At 39.0% G+C, this 16,414-nt stretch overlaps 1 protein-coding gene across 2 annotated transcripts in view; it reads left to right on the top strand.

Moving 5' to 3' along the window:
* LOC148363625 (copine-1-like) overlaps positions 1-15,977 on the top strand; it is a 45,925-nt gene extending 29,948 nt beyond the window's left edge. For both annotated transcript variants that reach the window (XM_088337583.1, XM_088337582.1), the window contains exons 3-16: positions 1,970-2,149; positions 2,239-2,313; positions 3,345-3,416; positions 3,700-3,783; positions 5,500-5,589; positions 7,196-7,294; positions 7,366-7,452; positions 9,330-9,389; positions 9,470-9,603; positions 9,770-9,824; positions 11,083-11,137; positions 11,483-11,616; positions 11,688-11,924; positions 13,765-15,977. In XM_088337583.1, coding sequence (XP_088193709.1) covers positions 1,970-2,149; positions 2,239-2,313; positions 3,345-3,416; positions 3,700-3,783; positions 5,500-5,589; positions 7,196-7,294; positions 7,366-7,452; positions 9,330-9,389; positions 9,470-9,603; positions 9,770-9,824; positions 11,083-11,137; positions 11,483-11,616; positions 11,688-11,924; positions 13,765-13,887 — 1,485 coding nt within the window. In that variant the 3' untranslated portion in view covers positions 13,888-15,977. The remainder of the gene's footprint in view (positions 1-1,969; positions 2,150-2,238; positions 2,314-3,344; positions 3,417-3,699; positions 3,784-5,499; positions 5,590-7,195; positions 7,295-7,365; positions 7,453-9,329; positions 9,390-9,469; positions 9,604-9,769; positions 9,825-11,082; positions 11,138-11,482; positions 11,617-11,687; positions 11,925-13,764) is intronic.
* Positions 15,978-16,414: the final 437 nt, after the last annotated feature.

Below are 16,414 nucleotides of genomic sequence, written 5' to 3'. Positions count from 1 at the left end.
TGCAAGCATTTATTTTGTAAAAACGTCACAACATTCTGAGAACCGGGAGCCTGATGTACTTACTTTTGGCACAGACGGAGTAGGGCAAGAGATGGGATGGAGTGCTTGCACTTTTTGCATAGCTCCACCCATCGCTCTCACTCACCCAATCAAATAACTTTTAAGTTATCTTCCGGTGTTTTGGCGTATTTACAATTTGTTCCCTGGATTCATCAAAAAGTATCTGAACACTGAACACAGATTATATAGTGAGCTTTTATATAAAGGATTCTTTAGCGTTGTACAGCCAAAACGAGTTTTTTTTTTTTTTTTTTTTTTTTTTTGGTGTGGCACCTTGACTGTAAATCGTAGTGAAAACGTGCCCTATATATTCTGAAAAGTACTGCCATATAATTCAGTTTTGGTTTGGCTTTCGTGTATCTGAACAGGATTAATGGTTCAAGTTTTGAAAGAGATGGAGAACGGGTCATTAAAAACAATAATGTAAAAAGGTACGGGCAGAATATGATCACACGGCGGGCCGGATGTGGCCCGCGGGCCGGGTGTTTGACACATGTGCCCTAGGGCCTTAGGAATCTGTGCTTTGTATTGAGTTAAACATGTCATCATTATTTTAATTTTGTTACTTTCTTTTCTGTTTTCTTTTCTTTGTATTTCTGTAGCATCTTCTGTTCCCTTGAATATTGTTAACTTAAGTGTTCGACTGTTTTATGCCAATTTTTATTGAATGATGCAATGTTCAATATCCATCCGTCCATCCATCCATTATCTGTACCGCTTATCCTCAGTAGGGTCGCGGGGGTGCTGGAGCCCATTCCAGCTATCTTCGGGCAGTGGGCAGGGGACACCCTGAAATGGTTGCCAGCCAATCACAGGGCACACCGAGACAAACAAATAAAAATAAAATAAATAAATACCGTACTTTCCGCAGTATAAGGCGCACCTAAAAGCCTTTATTTTTTTTTCAAAAGCTGACCATGCGCCTTATTTATGGATCAATATTAATTCGCAAAGACTTGCAGCCGCCGACTAGATTTTCCCCCGAACGCGAAGTAGTCCGCGGTGTATGCTGGGATGTATTTACCGGCGTTTCATTGGCTAACCAATGTGTCAATCATCATTTGAATGGATCACTATTGGCTAAATTTATTCGGAGGTCAAGGGGCGGATCCTTTTTATCATTTACAGGCTGGCATTGGCTTTAACGGCAAAACAAAGCCTGCAATTGGCCGAAAAAGATGAATGCGTATAGCACGTGGCTGACGGCATACAGAAAGCATTTTTTTACTATTTTGTATTTGTAAATATTTTATTCTCCTGGATTTACTAAACTCATGGATATAAGAGGACCACGGCTGCCCATTATTATGAACACAACGACTTTGGTGAGCTACTCCGGCTATATATATTATCCCTGTATCTTGTTTCAGACTGAACTCGATGTTTCTGTGATAAGCGGTGCAGATAATGGATGGAATGGAGTGTCTATTTTTAAATTAAACTCGATTTATTTATTGTCATATATACAGTAAAGTTGCGAGCGAAAAATAAAATAGAAACTAAGGAATGGTTGGCATTTCTTGAATCCCAAGACTTTAACCTTCCGAATGATGGAACGATGCATTTGAGTGACATCGTACGGACACTGCATCCGCACGTGTTCTCGACACGTATTTGCGTCTTTGCAAGCTTTGGGAATGTTAAGGGGGTAATAAGTTTGACTGAACTATCTGACTGTTTTTTTTGACGTTCCCATCGTAGCGCCTTATAATCCGGTGCGTCTTATGTATGTCAAAAATAGGACCAAAAACTATTTTTTCGGGGTGCGCCCTATAACCCGGTTCGCCTTATAGTGCGGAAAATACGGTAAATACAATTTGATCAAATCTTTCTATGACCTATCTTAAAAATTGAGAGATGGGTGTGTGTATTGTTTAGTGAGCTCTTGTATGCCTTTTCTTTCAATTAGTTGGGCCGCACAGAGCGTCTGAATAACAACTCCAGCCCATCCTTTAGTCAGCGCCTTCGCCTTGATTACCACTTTGAGACGGTGCAGAACCTAAAACTGGGCGTCTATGACATCGATAATGCGTCCCGGGACCTTGGGGACGATGACTACCTGGGAGGTGTTGAGCTCACTCTGGGACAGGTGAACATAAAACTTGCATATGATGCTTAAACCTTGTCCACCCGGTCACCACCTTTCAAGTGAGCTATGGGTTTTTTGGTGTTTTTCAGATTGTCTCAAGTAAAACTGTCACCAGACCACTGCAGTTGAAGAAAGGAAAACCTGCTGGAAAAGGAAGCATTACGGTACATTGTTAGTTTATACTGTAATGTAAAAAATATACAGTAATCCCTCGCTGCATAGCGGTTTACTTTTTGTGGTTTCGCGAATTTGCGGATTTTGATTGTGCCTTCAATCTTATTGATTAAACAATCGCCCCGCCTCTTTCTTGCCTCTGTCATCCTGTGCGTCAATAAGGTTGCAGTCTTAGTTGTACACGTACGGAAAACAGCTTGACAAACTAACATTCAACCATTTTAAATGTCAAAAAACATGTGAATAAAAAACTCTGGACCGACAAAATCACCTGCAGCCGACAAAAAGCAGAGGAAGATCCTTTCTATCGAGGGCTGTGTTCTCCAACTTGGTGCCTATGGGCACCAAAGTGACACCTAAGGACTGCTTAGGTGTCTGGTTACCTGTTCATAAAATAGCTTACAAGTGCAGGGTCATTGTGATTTTCTAGCACTGTATTTTTCGAACTATAAGTACTGCCAGAGTACAAGTCGCACCAGCCATAAAATGCATAATTGAAAAGGAAAAACATAAGAGTCTCACCTTAAGTCTGGGCGTGGTCGTGTGGGCACCATTTCCTATAGTGTCCTGGGCAAGTACAGCCTTGTGCCCAAAGCTAAATTTTCTGTAGGCCTTCAAAAATGTGTCAATTTATTTTGTAATGTCCACACGATGGCGACAAATAATAAAGCAAAGAAATGGATTCACGGTAGTGCCGTATAGGAGCAAGATCCATCCAATCTTTTCCTGACTCGCTTATTTTCAAAATTATAATTTAACTTTACAAACGTTATTTGTAAAGAAAAAAAAGTTTGTAAAGTACAAGACTTTTATTTGTTACACCAAGGCTTGAGCCAGTAAATTCAATTTATTTAGTTTTCATGTAAGTTTTAGATCAGGGGATGGTGGTTTGCAATAATGTGTGGTCTGTGCAGCCCTTTGAGACTCATTGTGATTAAGGGCTATAGAAATAAAGATGACTTGACTTTTCATTTATTATATTTATTAAAATGTGTCTCAATTATTTCATGTTGATGTTTAGGTAACAGCTGAAGAGATAAAGGACAATAGAACCATTCAGTTGGAGCTGGAGGCTAAAAATCTGGACAAAAAGGTAACTTGTACAATCCCATTAGTTAGTTTTCCACATACTTAGTTTTATTTGATTTTCTTAATGGCACTCATGTTTTATACTGTCAAATGTGAGAGTCTTATAGATAACTATGGAAGGCATTAATTATTATATTATAGACAAATCTATTGTTACAACCAGTCCAGCATGTACTAGAGGTCCTAAAGTAGAAAAAGCCACCCCTAGCTAGAGAATAATCCACTGGACAACTATAAATGTGATAAACCCATAATCCCCTCCCTGTCCTTGTGTTTTTTTTGTTTAGGACACTTTTGGTAAGTCTGACCCTTTCCTGGAGTTCTTCAAAAAAGGAGATGATGGAAAATGGCAGCTGGTACACAGAACAGAGGTGAAAAGATGATTGCATTACATATAAAGGGTCTCACTTGTCAAATAAACTGTCTCAGAAAATGGTGGCCTGAAAATGTGTAAGAAACTTTTCAATTTCTACATATCACTGCTATAAATTTGCTTCACGTGCGTTGCTTTGTATTTTTCTATGTGCTAACCGATAATTTCCAATTATTTTGGCGATACACGCACGCAGCACCCTTTAGTGCAATTGCAGTGTCTTAAACAGCGCGTCCCTGACTTCCATTTTAAGCAAAATAAATGGTTGATAAATGCTAGTCAGCAAACCGTTACAGTTTAAGCTACAGTTACAGTTGGTGGTTTGCTTTTAGAGTGGCCCTTGCCTTTGGCGACATCCAGTGGACATATTTAAAACTGCAGGTCATTGTTCGCGGCTCTTTTGTTCGTGCTTCTCTTAGCAATGTCTTGCGGGTATGTTTGACACCTGTGATTTAGACTGAACAAAATTTGGTCTTGCTTTATCCTGCTTTGCATTGACCATCTATGAATCTGAATCAGCCCAGGCACGTTCCACACTAAAGTCTTATTTGAGAACATGTCCTACACATGTGCTACTTATGGTGTGGTACGTCTGCGTTTTGACCAGGGCTGCAAGATTTTGGGAAAAAAACAAAAACTGTTGTCTTTTTTTCAGACCTGTTTTGCAATTTTTATGCGATTTTCTATTTTAAAAGAGAAGTGCTTGCATTGTTTTTGGGAGAACATAGTGACATGCTAACTTATCTCAAGATTACATCATTCCTGACTGAGAGTATACGACAGTAATAAAATAACAACTATAGATCTATAAATAAAAACAGAATTGCATCTGAATAAATCATCTTTAGTTTCATTATATAAAATAAAAACAAAATTGGAGAGTTTTAGTGTAAAAAGCGATTCAAAGAGCGGCTAACTAGCTACATGCTAGCGTTGGTTAACCGCGACTTCTGCAAGGTCTCTGCAATAATTAAAATACAAGAGTCATGAATTTAGAAGTTTTCCATGAGTAGTAGCTTCAAGTTATCCGTTTCATGGGTAATGAATCTGGCGTTGGTGACAAGCCACGCTTGGCAGTGGTGGTTTAAGAGTCGTTAGCCTAGCTCTTAGCCTTCCCTTCTGACACTGCTTCAGTCCATTCCCGGACGTGATAACAATCCTAGAATTTTGACTCTCTTTAGAGTGTGATTCAATTGATGAATTTCTTTTTAATGTATCGACCCGCTAAAGCCACGAGCTGTCACGTTGGTTTTGGTTGCTGTTTGTGCAAGGGCTGTTTCACTAACAGCTTTCAACAGCCTATCAGTCACCCACACACCTTGGAAACTTTGCCTTACCTTTATTGGCTAGTGCCATTTAAACTTACCTGTGATTGGCAGGCACTGTTAAAGGCCAAAATATGTTAATTCTTGTTGGCCAAACTCCATCACTTAAAAACAAACTGGAACTGTAAACCTTTGAAAAAACAATGTATTTTGATCACGCTATCACAATACATCACAGGGCGATATTGATCAGATTTCAGTTAATCGTGCAGCCCTAGGTATTACTTAGACCATATTGTGTTAACACTGTTTTCCTATTTTTGGCATGCATACACTTTTGGTAAGAATCTTAAACACTCTTTGATAAGTGAGGCCCAAGGTCTTTTCTGAAACATGATCATTTTAACGTTTGTGTGTTTGTTTGTTTGTTTGTTTGTTTTCATGCATAGGTTGTGAAGAACAACCTGAATCCTAGCTGGAAGAAGTTTACGGTCCCCTTGCAGACATTCTGCAGCAGCGACCTGGAAAGAACTCTCAAGGTGCCGCCTCTTGTCCAATACGATTTTAACCTTACAACTGGTGATGGGCGAAGTGAAGTCATATAAACCAATGAGACAGTGTCTCACATTGATTCAGCTAAAGTTTCACTACTTAATGTTTCGTTCATATTGGCTCTTTACTGACTTCTGCTGCAGTAGTGCAATATTTCAGCTATACTTGGTATTGTAAATTCGCAATGAAGTCCTAAGGGCACGCATGTCCAGATTGCAGCTAGGGCAAGTGATCAAATTCTACTGACTCGCGGTCTCTGTCATAAAATAATATGTGGCCTGCCAGTAATGTGTTACAGTAATGGCAGCATAAAATAAATTTCTAATGTGGCAACTATACATAAAAAAGGAAAGTTGACTGTGAGGGCCGCGGCTTCCAGGACAAGTGGAAATTGGAGATATTTTTCACCGAAATCTGAAACAACTACGTCTGCCTAATTTGCCAAGAGACTGAAGCTGTTTTCAAAGAATATATTATCAAGACAGACTGCAAAACGCCAAGCCATAGCTAACTGGAAACGAAGGCTGTGAAAGGTGAAGCAACTGGAAGCTGTTTTATGGGCACATCAGCGCTTTTTTTAAGAGATCCTGTGAGTCAAATGGAAATCCAACAAAGGCAAGCTATCAGGTTGCGATGCTAAACGTCAAGCCCTGCAAAATTTAAATAAGGGTGAATTTTATTACAGAGTGTTCAAAGAATGCCAGGCTGAATAGTCGACCCTCACACATTTTCAGCTTACCAAATCTGGCCAGCCTTCTCAAATGTTTGGACACCACTGTCCTAAGGAAGCAATATTAATTGTTAACAACTTGTTTTTCTCTCGGCAAATAAATACATAATTGCATGCATACAATTTCACAGAGCACTGTTTATTGATTTTTGTTCAAGAAAAGCCACTGTTTCCCATATAATTTTGTAAGACCGTGGTGGGTGAACAGTCTGTATTGGTAATTGGCATCTAACTGTATGGTAGTCACTTTTTTGAATGGTGACATGATCCGAAAAGAAGTGACGTAAACAACTCTGAGGAGAGCAGAAAACCACGCCGCTAAAATCAGCATCATGTGTGCAGGGGCACACCACCGTTGGCGTTCGTCAGCCAAAGTAATGTTGCATTTTTGACCGTCAGTCCCTAACGGTGGAAAAAAACAATTGGTTAGATTACCCTGCTAGTAAAAAGAATTGCGCCGTTACAAAATGGCATTACTTGTTACAGTGTTTTTCCCAAAACTGTTAAGTGGATATTACAGCTTTCAAAGGCACATACGATGGGTATGACTGAAACTTGCACATTTCCCGGTAAATCGCTAACAGCCTTGTGCGCATGCATGCAAAATTGTAGGACATTGCAATGGGTTGGGAGGAATTTCAGAACAGATGCTGTTATATACTTTCGTGACACGTCGCTAAAATTCTGCAATGGGCCGAGCCTGGTCATGTGGCCGTTTCGACTCGACAAAATTGGTCTAAAATGAGGTCTCGTTTGTCACCTTCAAGTGACACTCCGTCACCGACACACATTTTTTTCACGTTTTCACCCCGACAGTTCGTTTTGCGCTAATTTTGCTAATTTCAATTATTTCTCGCCCACAGGTGGATTGTTCCGACCATGACAGTGATGGCTCGCACGACCTCATTGGGTCCTTCACCACTAAAGTGTCAGAGCTGCAGAAAGCCGCCTCTGGTTCACCGGTCAGCTAGCCTAGTGACAAGGTGAATTTCAGGAGGTGTTTTTGCTGATTTGTGTCTTGTTCATAATACAGGTGGCGTTTGATTGCATCCACCCTGACAAACAGAAGAAGAAGAAGAACTACAAAAAATCAGGGGTGGTCTCTGTGAAGAGCTGCAAGGTACTACTGTTGCCTTTTGGATTTACAATTGATAGTTTTAGTGTGACGTCACATTCATACCTGTATTTAGACAGTTAGCCATAATGGATGGGTGCAGCAGATGCAGTTTGATGTTTTCATGTGTCTCTACTCTTGTTATTGACAGTTCAAACCAAATTGAAAGGTATTAGGCGTGTCTCCCAGGTATACTTACTCTCAAGGCAAAAAAAGTAAGGAAATGTTGACGAGGAGGCAACAAACATGGTTATCAAAACTTAGTACAGCAGACCTAACACCCCAAATCGTATACGTATCTGAGAGTATTTTCTTAAAATGTTGTCAACGGTACGTCATCTGGAACATAGTCATTTTAGAATGAATAATAGGGAAACTTGGTTGTTGGTTGTATTTCTTATTGACTGTGTATTGTGTAAACAGGTATTTTAACGCTAGACATTTGTTTTCACTGCCAGCTATAACAATAACAGCATTTGGTCTTTTCCTGAGGCTAGTGGCCTGCTATCCGAACCTTTCTCCGATTCTCTCCACATAAGTCAAAAACATAAATTATTATATACATATTGTAATTATTCTACCTTAAGTTCTCATTGAATCGTAACTTTTTACTGAACTTCTATTCAACATCAAACCATCTGCCTTGTACTCCTTGTGAAATCAGATCCTTCAGACATCAAACAATATAATTCCACTGAAAGACAAAAAAATATGAAAGTACTAAATCCAAAGAACACCACAATTTGTTAAAATGTATCGTCTGATTGTAGCTTGTAAAGTTTGTCTAATGAAACAACAATACAAAAATATATACCTACTCATCCAACATGGTTGCAACCACTCTGTTTACCTGGGTATAGATCATGTGATCGCAAATCATCTAAGGCCAAGCTAATTTTTTACGCTAAATTCCTGCGGATTGCACCACAGTGAATGAGTTACTTTTAGGGTAGTGGTGTCAAAGTCAAATGGACTGAAGTACCGAATCAAAAATTTGACTATAGGCCGAGGGCCGGAGTGTTTCATTGTTAAAAATGAATATTAGATGTTAACGCTAGTTGCTAAAGTTAGTCAAGTTATTCACAGGGTCTGTGATGTCTAATGCTGCTTAGCAAAGCTTGTTAGTAATGTTGTGCTATTTGCAGCTGTCGACCTCTCAAGCACTGACAATACAGACACTAAAGCTACTAAAACTAAATATGTTCTGACTACGTGATTAAAATAATTATTTTGCAGCGTATTATGTGCATGCATAAAATTTTCAAAAATTTCTCATGAGAAGATTGATGCTAGAAGCTGCTTCTGTGACTTGGTTAAAATAGATTTTTAATACACTTGGATGGAAATACAAGAAAGTGCAAAATCTATTATCCATGAACAACACTTTGTTCAATAAGAAGTATTGTACTGCGAAAAAAATATTCCTCCCGCTGTATTATATAATATTGTATACAGATTATCTCAGGGGCTAGAAAACCTTGACTTCGACATTATGTGCTTTAGGGCATTGTTTTTCAACCTTTTTTGATCCAAGGCAAACTAATTTAATGAAAAAAATCACGAGGCACACTGTCCGTCGAAAATGGCACCAGTTTCAGTTTTGTTTCTTTTTTTTGAAGCTTAAATGATCATCTAGCCTAAATTGACTAAAACACGTTTTTTATTTGGTCAATCCTGGTCACCATGGTTTAGAATGCCTCACAGGCTATTCAATATTGTACAATAGTTTAAGCGGTTGCACTTAATTTTTACAAGGTCTCACAACACACAAGTTTACCCCTGCACACAAGTTGAATAAACTGATTTAGGATATCCGTAACAATTTAAAATGTCAAATTAATGTGACTTTGTGTGACATGACTTCCTATTTGTGGTTGTTACAGTTAGCCATTCAGCATAGCTTCCTGGATTATGTGATGGGCGGCTGCCAGATCAACTTTACGGTGAGGTCTCTTTTTAAGTTGTCACTCTGTTTTATATATGTTTATTCTGATATGACTTTTGCATGTGCATGCATCTGTAGGTTGGCATCGACTTCACAGGGTCCAATGGGGACCCTCGCTCGCCCAATTCGCTCCATTACTTGAGTCCAGACGGGCTGAACCAGTACTTGACTGCCCTTTGGTCTGTAGGTCAGGTCATCCAAGACTATGACACGTCAGTACAACTTGACTATATTGGAAAAACCATTATTGAATATCAAATAATCATCATACGTTTTGATATGTTTGAACGAGTTCAATTGTATTTGTCTTCAAAGAAAGCTAATGACATTTATAGGCTGTAATAACTGTGTTTTTTTCATCTTTGTTCTTGTTTTCAGCGATAAACTTTTCCCTGCATTTGGTTTTGGAGCCAAACTTCCTCCCGACTATCAGGTGCCTAATAGCTAAAAAGTCAATTTCTTAAAATTTGAGGAAAAAAACAACGGTATCAAGTTTTGTTAAACTGTATTTAATTATTATTATAAAAAATCAACTCTTTTGATGATTGAGAAGACACGTCATATGATTTGGTTGGTTGGTTCCTTTTCGAGTCGTAGGGGCAAGTACAGTCTGATGGCGCCCATTCCTCTCCAGGACAACATGTCTCCGCCCAGTCTCGAACCTGGGACCTTTCACGTGTTAGGCAAATGTGCTGCCCAGTGCACTCTGTAATGGTCAAAAACCTTAGGAAATTGAAATTGTGGTCAAAATTTAAAGTACATTTATTAACACAAATTACAAGGGCAAAACAGTCCCTCTTATCAATACCTTTCTTGGAACCCATTATAATTTTCAAAAAAAGACAATAAAACGCACTTAATCGCAATAAAATCCTTACGCGTGTCATCAGATTGACCATCCCTACGAATGATTCTACGCGACTGGGCAAAGTCGGTGCCTATCTCACTCAGCTGTGTTCTGCTATGTTCCAGTGTTCTAATTCTGATTTATTTTTTCAAACGTAAGGTCGTTCGACTAACTATCTATCTATCTACCCTGGTCATATCCCTCGAGAGGGGTGACCGACAGAGAGACAAACACATACACAAAAACAAAGAAAATTAAAAAGGGAAAAAGTAGCAAAAAACAAAGAAAAATGTTTGGACCATGGCCAACCCAAATGCCCAAACACCCAAAAAAGTTAGGCACCTCGGCACCCATGTTGGTCATGCTTTCGTCCTTCCAGATGAAATGGGACACATGAAAGCGGCCATGTCACTCGGGTCAGGGTGACACAACACACTCTTCTGTTCAAGAGTAGGGCCTGACAGCTTTCACTGGTTTACCCCTGCTGCATCATACAGGTGCCTTGCCCATCTCTTAGAACGCATCTAAACATCCCACTATCCTTTTACAATACCTCTCCACTCATTCCTATTTATAACAAAAAGTTCGACATAGTCGACCTAGTTTGACTAACTAGGTCCCAGTGTGTATATGTATATATATATATATATATATATATATATATATATATATAAACACCTTTTCTTATCCATTTTATTTCCTTGTAACACAAAGTTTTTTTATTTAGTCATTAAAAATAAAAATAACAGGTAGATATCAGATGAGTACAACTCTATGGATGTGTAAACTGTATGTTTCAATAACCTTTCGAGTATTTAAAGGTATTTTATTGTTGATTCTGCAGGCCGCACATCATGAATTCGCCCTCAACTTTAATCCTACCAATCCCTTCTGCCAAGGTACGTACACCATTGTCTTGCGTTCCGCATTGCCAAGGATCCCAATTTTCCTCTAAAGTCATGAAAATAATACAAACGCGCACATGATGGACAATATTATCGCATTTTCTGGACTATAAGTCGGAGTTTTTCCGTTTGTTTTTCAGGTCAGAGGTGAAACTAATATGTAAAATGAGTAGTTTTGACTTTAGGAAACTCTTTTTTAATTATTTCTTTTAAACCTTTTAATAAATGCAATTGCATCTCCACAACATTAGGGCACAGGAATATGGAATGTATGGTATGTCCTTTTTATCATGTATTCGTATTCAGTAGATTTGAAGTCCTTGTGTTCTACCCTGGCAGGCATTCAGGGCATTGTGGAGGCCTACAGAAGGGTTCTCCCGCAGCTTCGACTCTCCGGACCAACTAACTTCTCTCCCATTATCAACCACGTGGCTTCAATCGCTTCCACCGCTGCCCAGAGCAACGGCGCCTCAGTGAGGACAAAAACTCACCCCTGCGCTACCACAATAATAAGATTAAGTATGGTTTACTTTTTACTATGCAGCAATATTTTGTCCTTCTCATCCTCACCGACGGCGAGATCACTGATCTGGACCAGACCCGGGATGCTATTGTGCGTGCCTCTCGCCTGCCGTTGTCTATCATCATCGTCGGTGTGGGGCCAGCCGATTTTAAGGCCATGGAACTTCTGGACGGAGATGACGGCGTGCTGAGGTCCACAGTGGGAGAGGCTGTCGCCAGGGACATTGTCCAGTTTGTTCCTTTCCTGAAGTTCAAAGACGTAAGTGTTAACTATAGCTACGTTTAGAAAATAAAGTGGGACATCAAAATAGACCTGGGCGATAAAACAATTACGATAATTACCATCATATAATTTTTGCCTCGATAAATAATAAAAATGTTTGATAAAATTCGATAATTTATATTTTAGACTGTAATTACCAAAAGACCGTTGGATAAAATGGGGGTGCTAATGCTATGAGAACGCAAGTTCTAGACCAACATTTAGGAGACAAAGAAGGTGACGAGGACCAGCCAATAATTTCACAGGAATTGCGGCTCACACAATGAAAGCCGAAGATTTACATAGCAGTCAAAATGAGCACTAAAGAGACACTGGACACCCAGCAGCCCCTCTCAAAGCAGGCTGAAAGAAACATAGACTGGAGAGGCCCTTCATCTTCACTTGTTTGGAGGTATTTTGGCTATTTAGAGTCTGATTAAAAAAAACAGAGTGGTGATATGCACAGCAAACTTTGCCAACTGGGATAGGCAACACAGAAAATGTATTCCACCATTTAAAACAGTATTGCCCACTAAAATACGCTGAAGGAACGTTCAACAAGCACTGGGGCCATTAAGCAACAAACTGCTAGCGTTCAAGGCGCTATCTGGGCATACCCGAAACCAGCTTACCCTCCGAGAATGTATTGACTTGTTTAAAGTTCCTCGTATGTGTAAAATGCTTTTTAATAGTTTGTCACCATGTGTCTTTGTTCTGATTTTGTCAACTTTCAATTTTCAAAGATTAGACTTAAAATGTAAAAGGAAAACCGGTCGAGATGTTCATCGCGATAATTGTCGTTATCGACCAAACTATTTTAATGTGATGACAATTTTTGTCATATCGCCCAGGCCTTACTTCTACATGAGAGCTTAATTTGTTCCTGGGTCACGCTTGTAGCCCGAATTGCTCAATTCTTCCAAATATCCAATTATTAATAATGAATTGGCCTGTTCCCAGCCTCCCAAAAGAAACAAATTGAAACAGCTATAAAACACATGTTACCTTACCCTCCACTTAAAATGAAGGTTACTGTAACTTTAAACAAAAGTGAAACCTTTTTTTTCTTCCCCCCGTTTCAGTTTTCATTCGTCTCAATCTCCAACTTTTTACCTGGACTGGCAACACTTTCACTGTTAGCCTGCACCTCTCTAATCTCCTTTGTAGATGCCAGGTTCTCTGAATTGTCCTCCTCGCTGGTTTTTGTTTTTCTTTGCAACAGGGATACGTACAACCTCCCTCAGAAATGATTGCAGCGAAGCGCTGTTTAAGTCCTCCCGCGGCTTTGTAATCGGCACTGGCTGCTTCCAAATTGTACACCTTGGCTTGGTCACTCACACAAACACCGTGCTCATGTTTTTCTTTTTTTTCTCGCTACGTTTGTAATTTACTCAATTTCCTTTGTTTCTTGCACACCTTACTGTTTCCTTTTCCAGAACTCATGGAAAAGGTCACAAAAAGGAGATGCTATAAACTGTATAACCAAAGTAACCAAAGATAACCAAGGGTTCAACATCAGGTGCCTGAAGGCGGGAAGAGAAAAGGAAATATGGGCCAATCTGATGGCGGTGAGCAGTGACGATCAGTGAGCTGTCTCTAGTGGTAGAAGACTGGTCTGGGACCACTCGTAAACTGGTTTTTCATTTATAAAGCGAGCAAGATTGTTGTTTAAAAGAAGAATTCTGCAAGAAGAAGTCAAGAAGCCTTGACGCAATAAAGAAATGTATGTAGGTTTCTATGTATCATACCTAACACAAAAGGGGGATTAAACAAATGTAACAAAGACATGATTTCAGTCTGCCGATGTCGAAACGTAAAATTATTATTTTCTCCACAGGCCCCCCTGGCGACTTTGGCTCAGTCGGTGTTGGCTGAGGTGCCCACCCAGGTGGTGTCCTACTTCAAAATGAGAGGCTTGCAGCCTCTCAAGGTGCCAGCAAAGGTGCCTGCCAAAGCTTGAATTCAAAGAAAACATTCCCATACTCTAGAAGCACTTCCATTTCACCCATCCATATGCAATGGACCAGTCAGCAGCGCTTAGCTTGTGCCCAATAAAAGGGTCCAAAAGTAATTTTTTTACTGCAGTTGTTTTCACATTGAGATAAATAATTGATTCTAGATGCAAAGGAGAATGAGGGCTACATTGAAATTGTCAAGAAATTTGACGGTTCCTAATAACCACCTTTGAGAAAAAAAATTGCAGAGGTTTTCAAACGTAAAAAAAAAAAAGAATAGCATCCACCTTTATTTCTTGACTTATATTCCTGGACTACACCTCATTTTATACTTACGTAAGGGACCTATCCTGTAGAGGACCAATCGCATAATACCTTATTTTGGACTAGAAGGCGCACCCAAAAACCCTAATTTGGCCAAAAATTTGAACGTGCACCCAAAACTGCATAACAATGGTGGCAACGGGGATCGAACTGAATAGCTATTATTGCGTCGGCATCCCTAGTGATCTAGTGCAGTATTTTTCATCCTTTTTGGAGTCAAGGCACTCCTTTTTTTTTTGAAAAATCTCAAGGCACACAATCCAACAAAAGTGTACCATACTTTCAACCTGCTCTTCAATTTCAATATACATATTTTATTTGCTTTTCTATAAAACGTATATGCACTTAGAATGAACAAAACTATCTGTAAGTAGGACAATGTCCTACGTTCCTGACATTTATTTCTTTAAATTGTTTTTAAAATCAACAAAATTCTGTGCGGGATTATTACTTAAATTGATACATTGTTTTTACAGGGCTATCATTAAATAGCTTCATCAAACAAAATAAGTTATTAAATATATCGTACTACCCCATGAGAAGACAATTAGTATGAAAAATTAAAAAGAAAAACAAAATCTGCTGCCACCTATTAATACGATTGAATGTAAGTTACCTGGGTGATCACTGAATGAAAGCAACAGTTCATACAAAGATAGAATTGGGTATTATGGCACACTTGTGTGCCCTGGCACACTGTTTAAGAAAACACTGGTCTAGTGGGCAGGATCCACTCAATGCCGCCATCTGGATTTGATTCCCGTTGTATCCAATGTTATGCAACTGTTAATAAATTGATCAGCAATATATTTGGACTGATCACCCAATGCACAATAAGGGCACTTTTTCATTTTAGTGCAGCCCTAGCCCTTACAGTAGTTTTGGATACATGTGCCTTATAGATTGATGCGCCCTATATATGAAATCGTATTACAAAAGACCATTTTGAAAGGTTTGCCTTATTATCGGATGCACCTTATAGTAGTGCAGAAAATTGTGTAATCTATTTGCTGCCAATCACAATGCTGAAGGCAACCCTATTTAAAATTCTAAAACAAAACAAAATCCATCTTGGCTCTGTATTCCCTATTTCCCGACTAACTATGCATCTTAATTGCGTTCTGTGGGAAAATAGCCAAATAATTGACTTTTAGATTAGGATAAGGCAGCTATTATGAGAAGTTCAGGTTTTTCGATGTTTACTTCTTGCCACAGTGCCCACTTTAATCGTCTTGTGCCAATCACTTTAATCATGCTTGATTTTGTTCCTCAATGCTGGAATTTTTGTTGCATCATCTATCTAGAACGTTATTGTAGCTTTATCAATTGCTGCCTTCTTCTAAATGCCTTAATAATCGATTTAGCAGCTTTGATCATAATCATGCTTGCAACTGCCATATTAGCAACCAAAGCCTGTCATAAAATGTTCACACTGCATGTGATATATTTTTTTACGTACATTAAAGTAAATAATGAATTGCAAGATACCGTAAGTGCCTATGACAAAGTGCTGATGTGAAAACAGTATGTGAAAACATAAAGAAAAATTCTATGTAAATGCCAAAATCTTGATGCTGAATACAAAAGCTGTTTTATCACACAACCTAATTGTCAAATTTACAAGTAGTAAATGAAAATGTTGCTGCAGTCAAAGCCAGGAAGTTAAATAATGCCTTTATCCACAGTTCACTTTAGTCCTGGAAGAAGATGCTCCACTGTATTGTCAATGCCTTAACAATCAGTCCAATAAAGCAATCCATTCTGGAGAAAATCACGTGTTTGGGCTTTTTCTTTAAATAAATGTCTCAATTCTTTTACTCATGCTGGGCTTTGAGGGTGTTAGTTGATTGATGCCTTCTGTGACCTTATTCGTGATAAGCTTTTATCATTAAAGGTAGGGTGCCTCGTTTGAGATGTCCTTAAAAAGTTGAAAGTAGAATATTTTCTTTATTACGTATGTGTTAACAATTCCCAACTGAGCTCGAAGAGCCCTTATGCTTTATTTTTCACTGCATCCATCGGTTTTTATCTTACTTTTTAGCAAGGCTGTTCAGGGTAGAACACAATTGGCAGGTGGAATGGGAGTCTGAGGACTGCTGGAGTCATGCTCGTCCCTGTTGGTTTTTTTTTCTTTTGATTTGTCAGTGTAGCATGCAAATAGTTAGCGTAAGAAAAGACCTGCTTTAATTAAAGTCAAAACCCTAAGAA

Source organism: Urocampus carinirostris, chromosome 6 (genome assembly GCF_059441175.1).
Source record: "Urocampus carinirostris isolate Australia breed hairy pipefish chromosome 6, RoL_Ucar_1.0, whole genome shotgun sequence".
Lineage (NCBI taxonomy): Eukaryota > Metazoa > Chordata > Actinopteri > Syngnathiformes > Syngnathidae > Urocampus > Urocampus carinirostris.
Note: the sequence above shows the minus strand (reverse complement) of the source record. Positions and strands in the feature narration are given on the sequence as shown.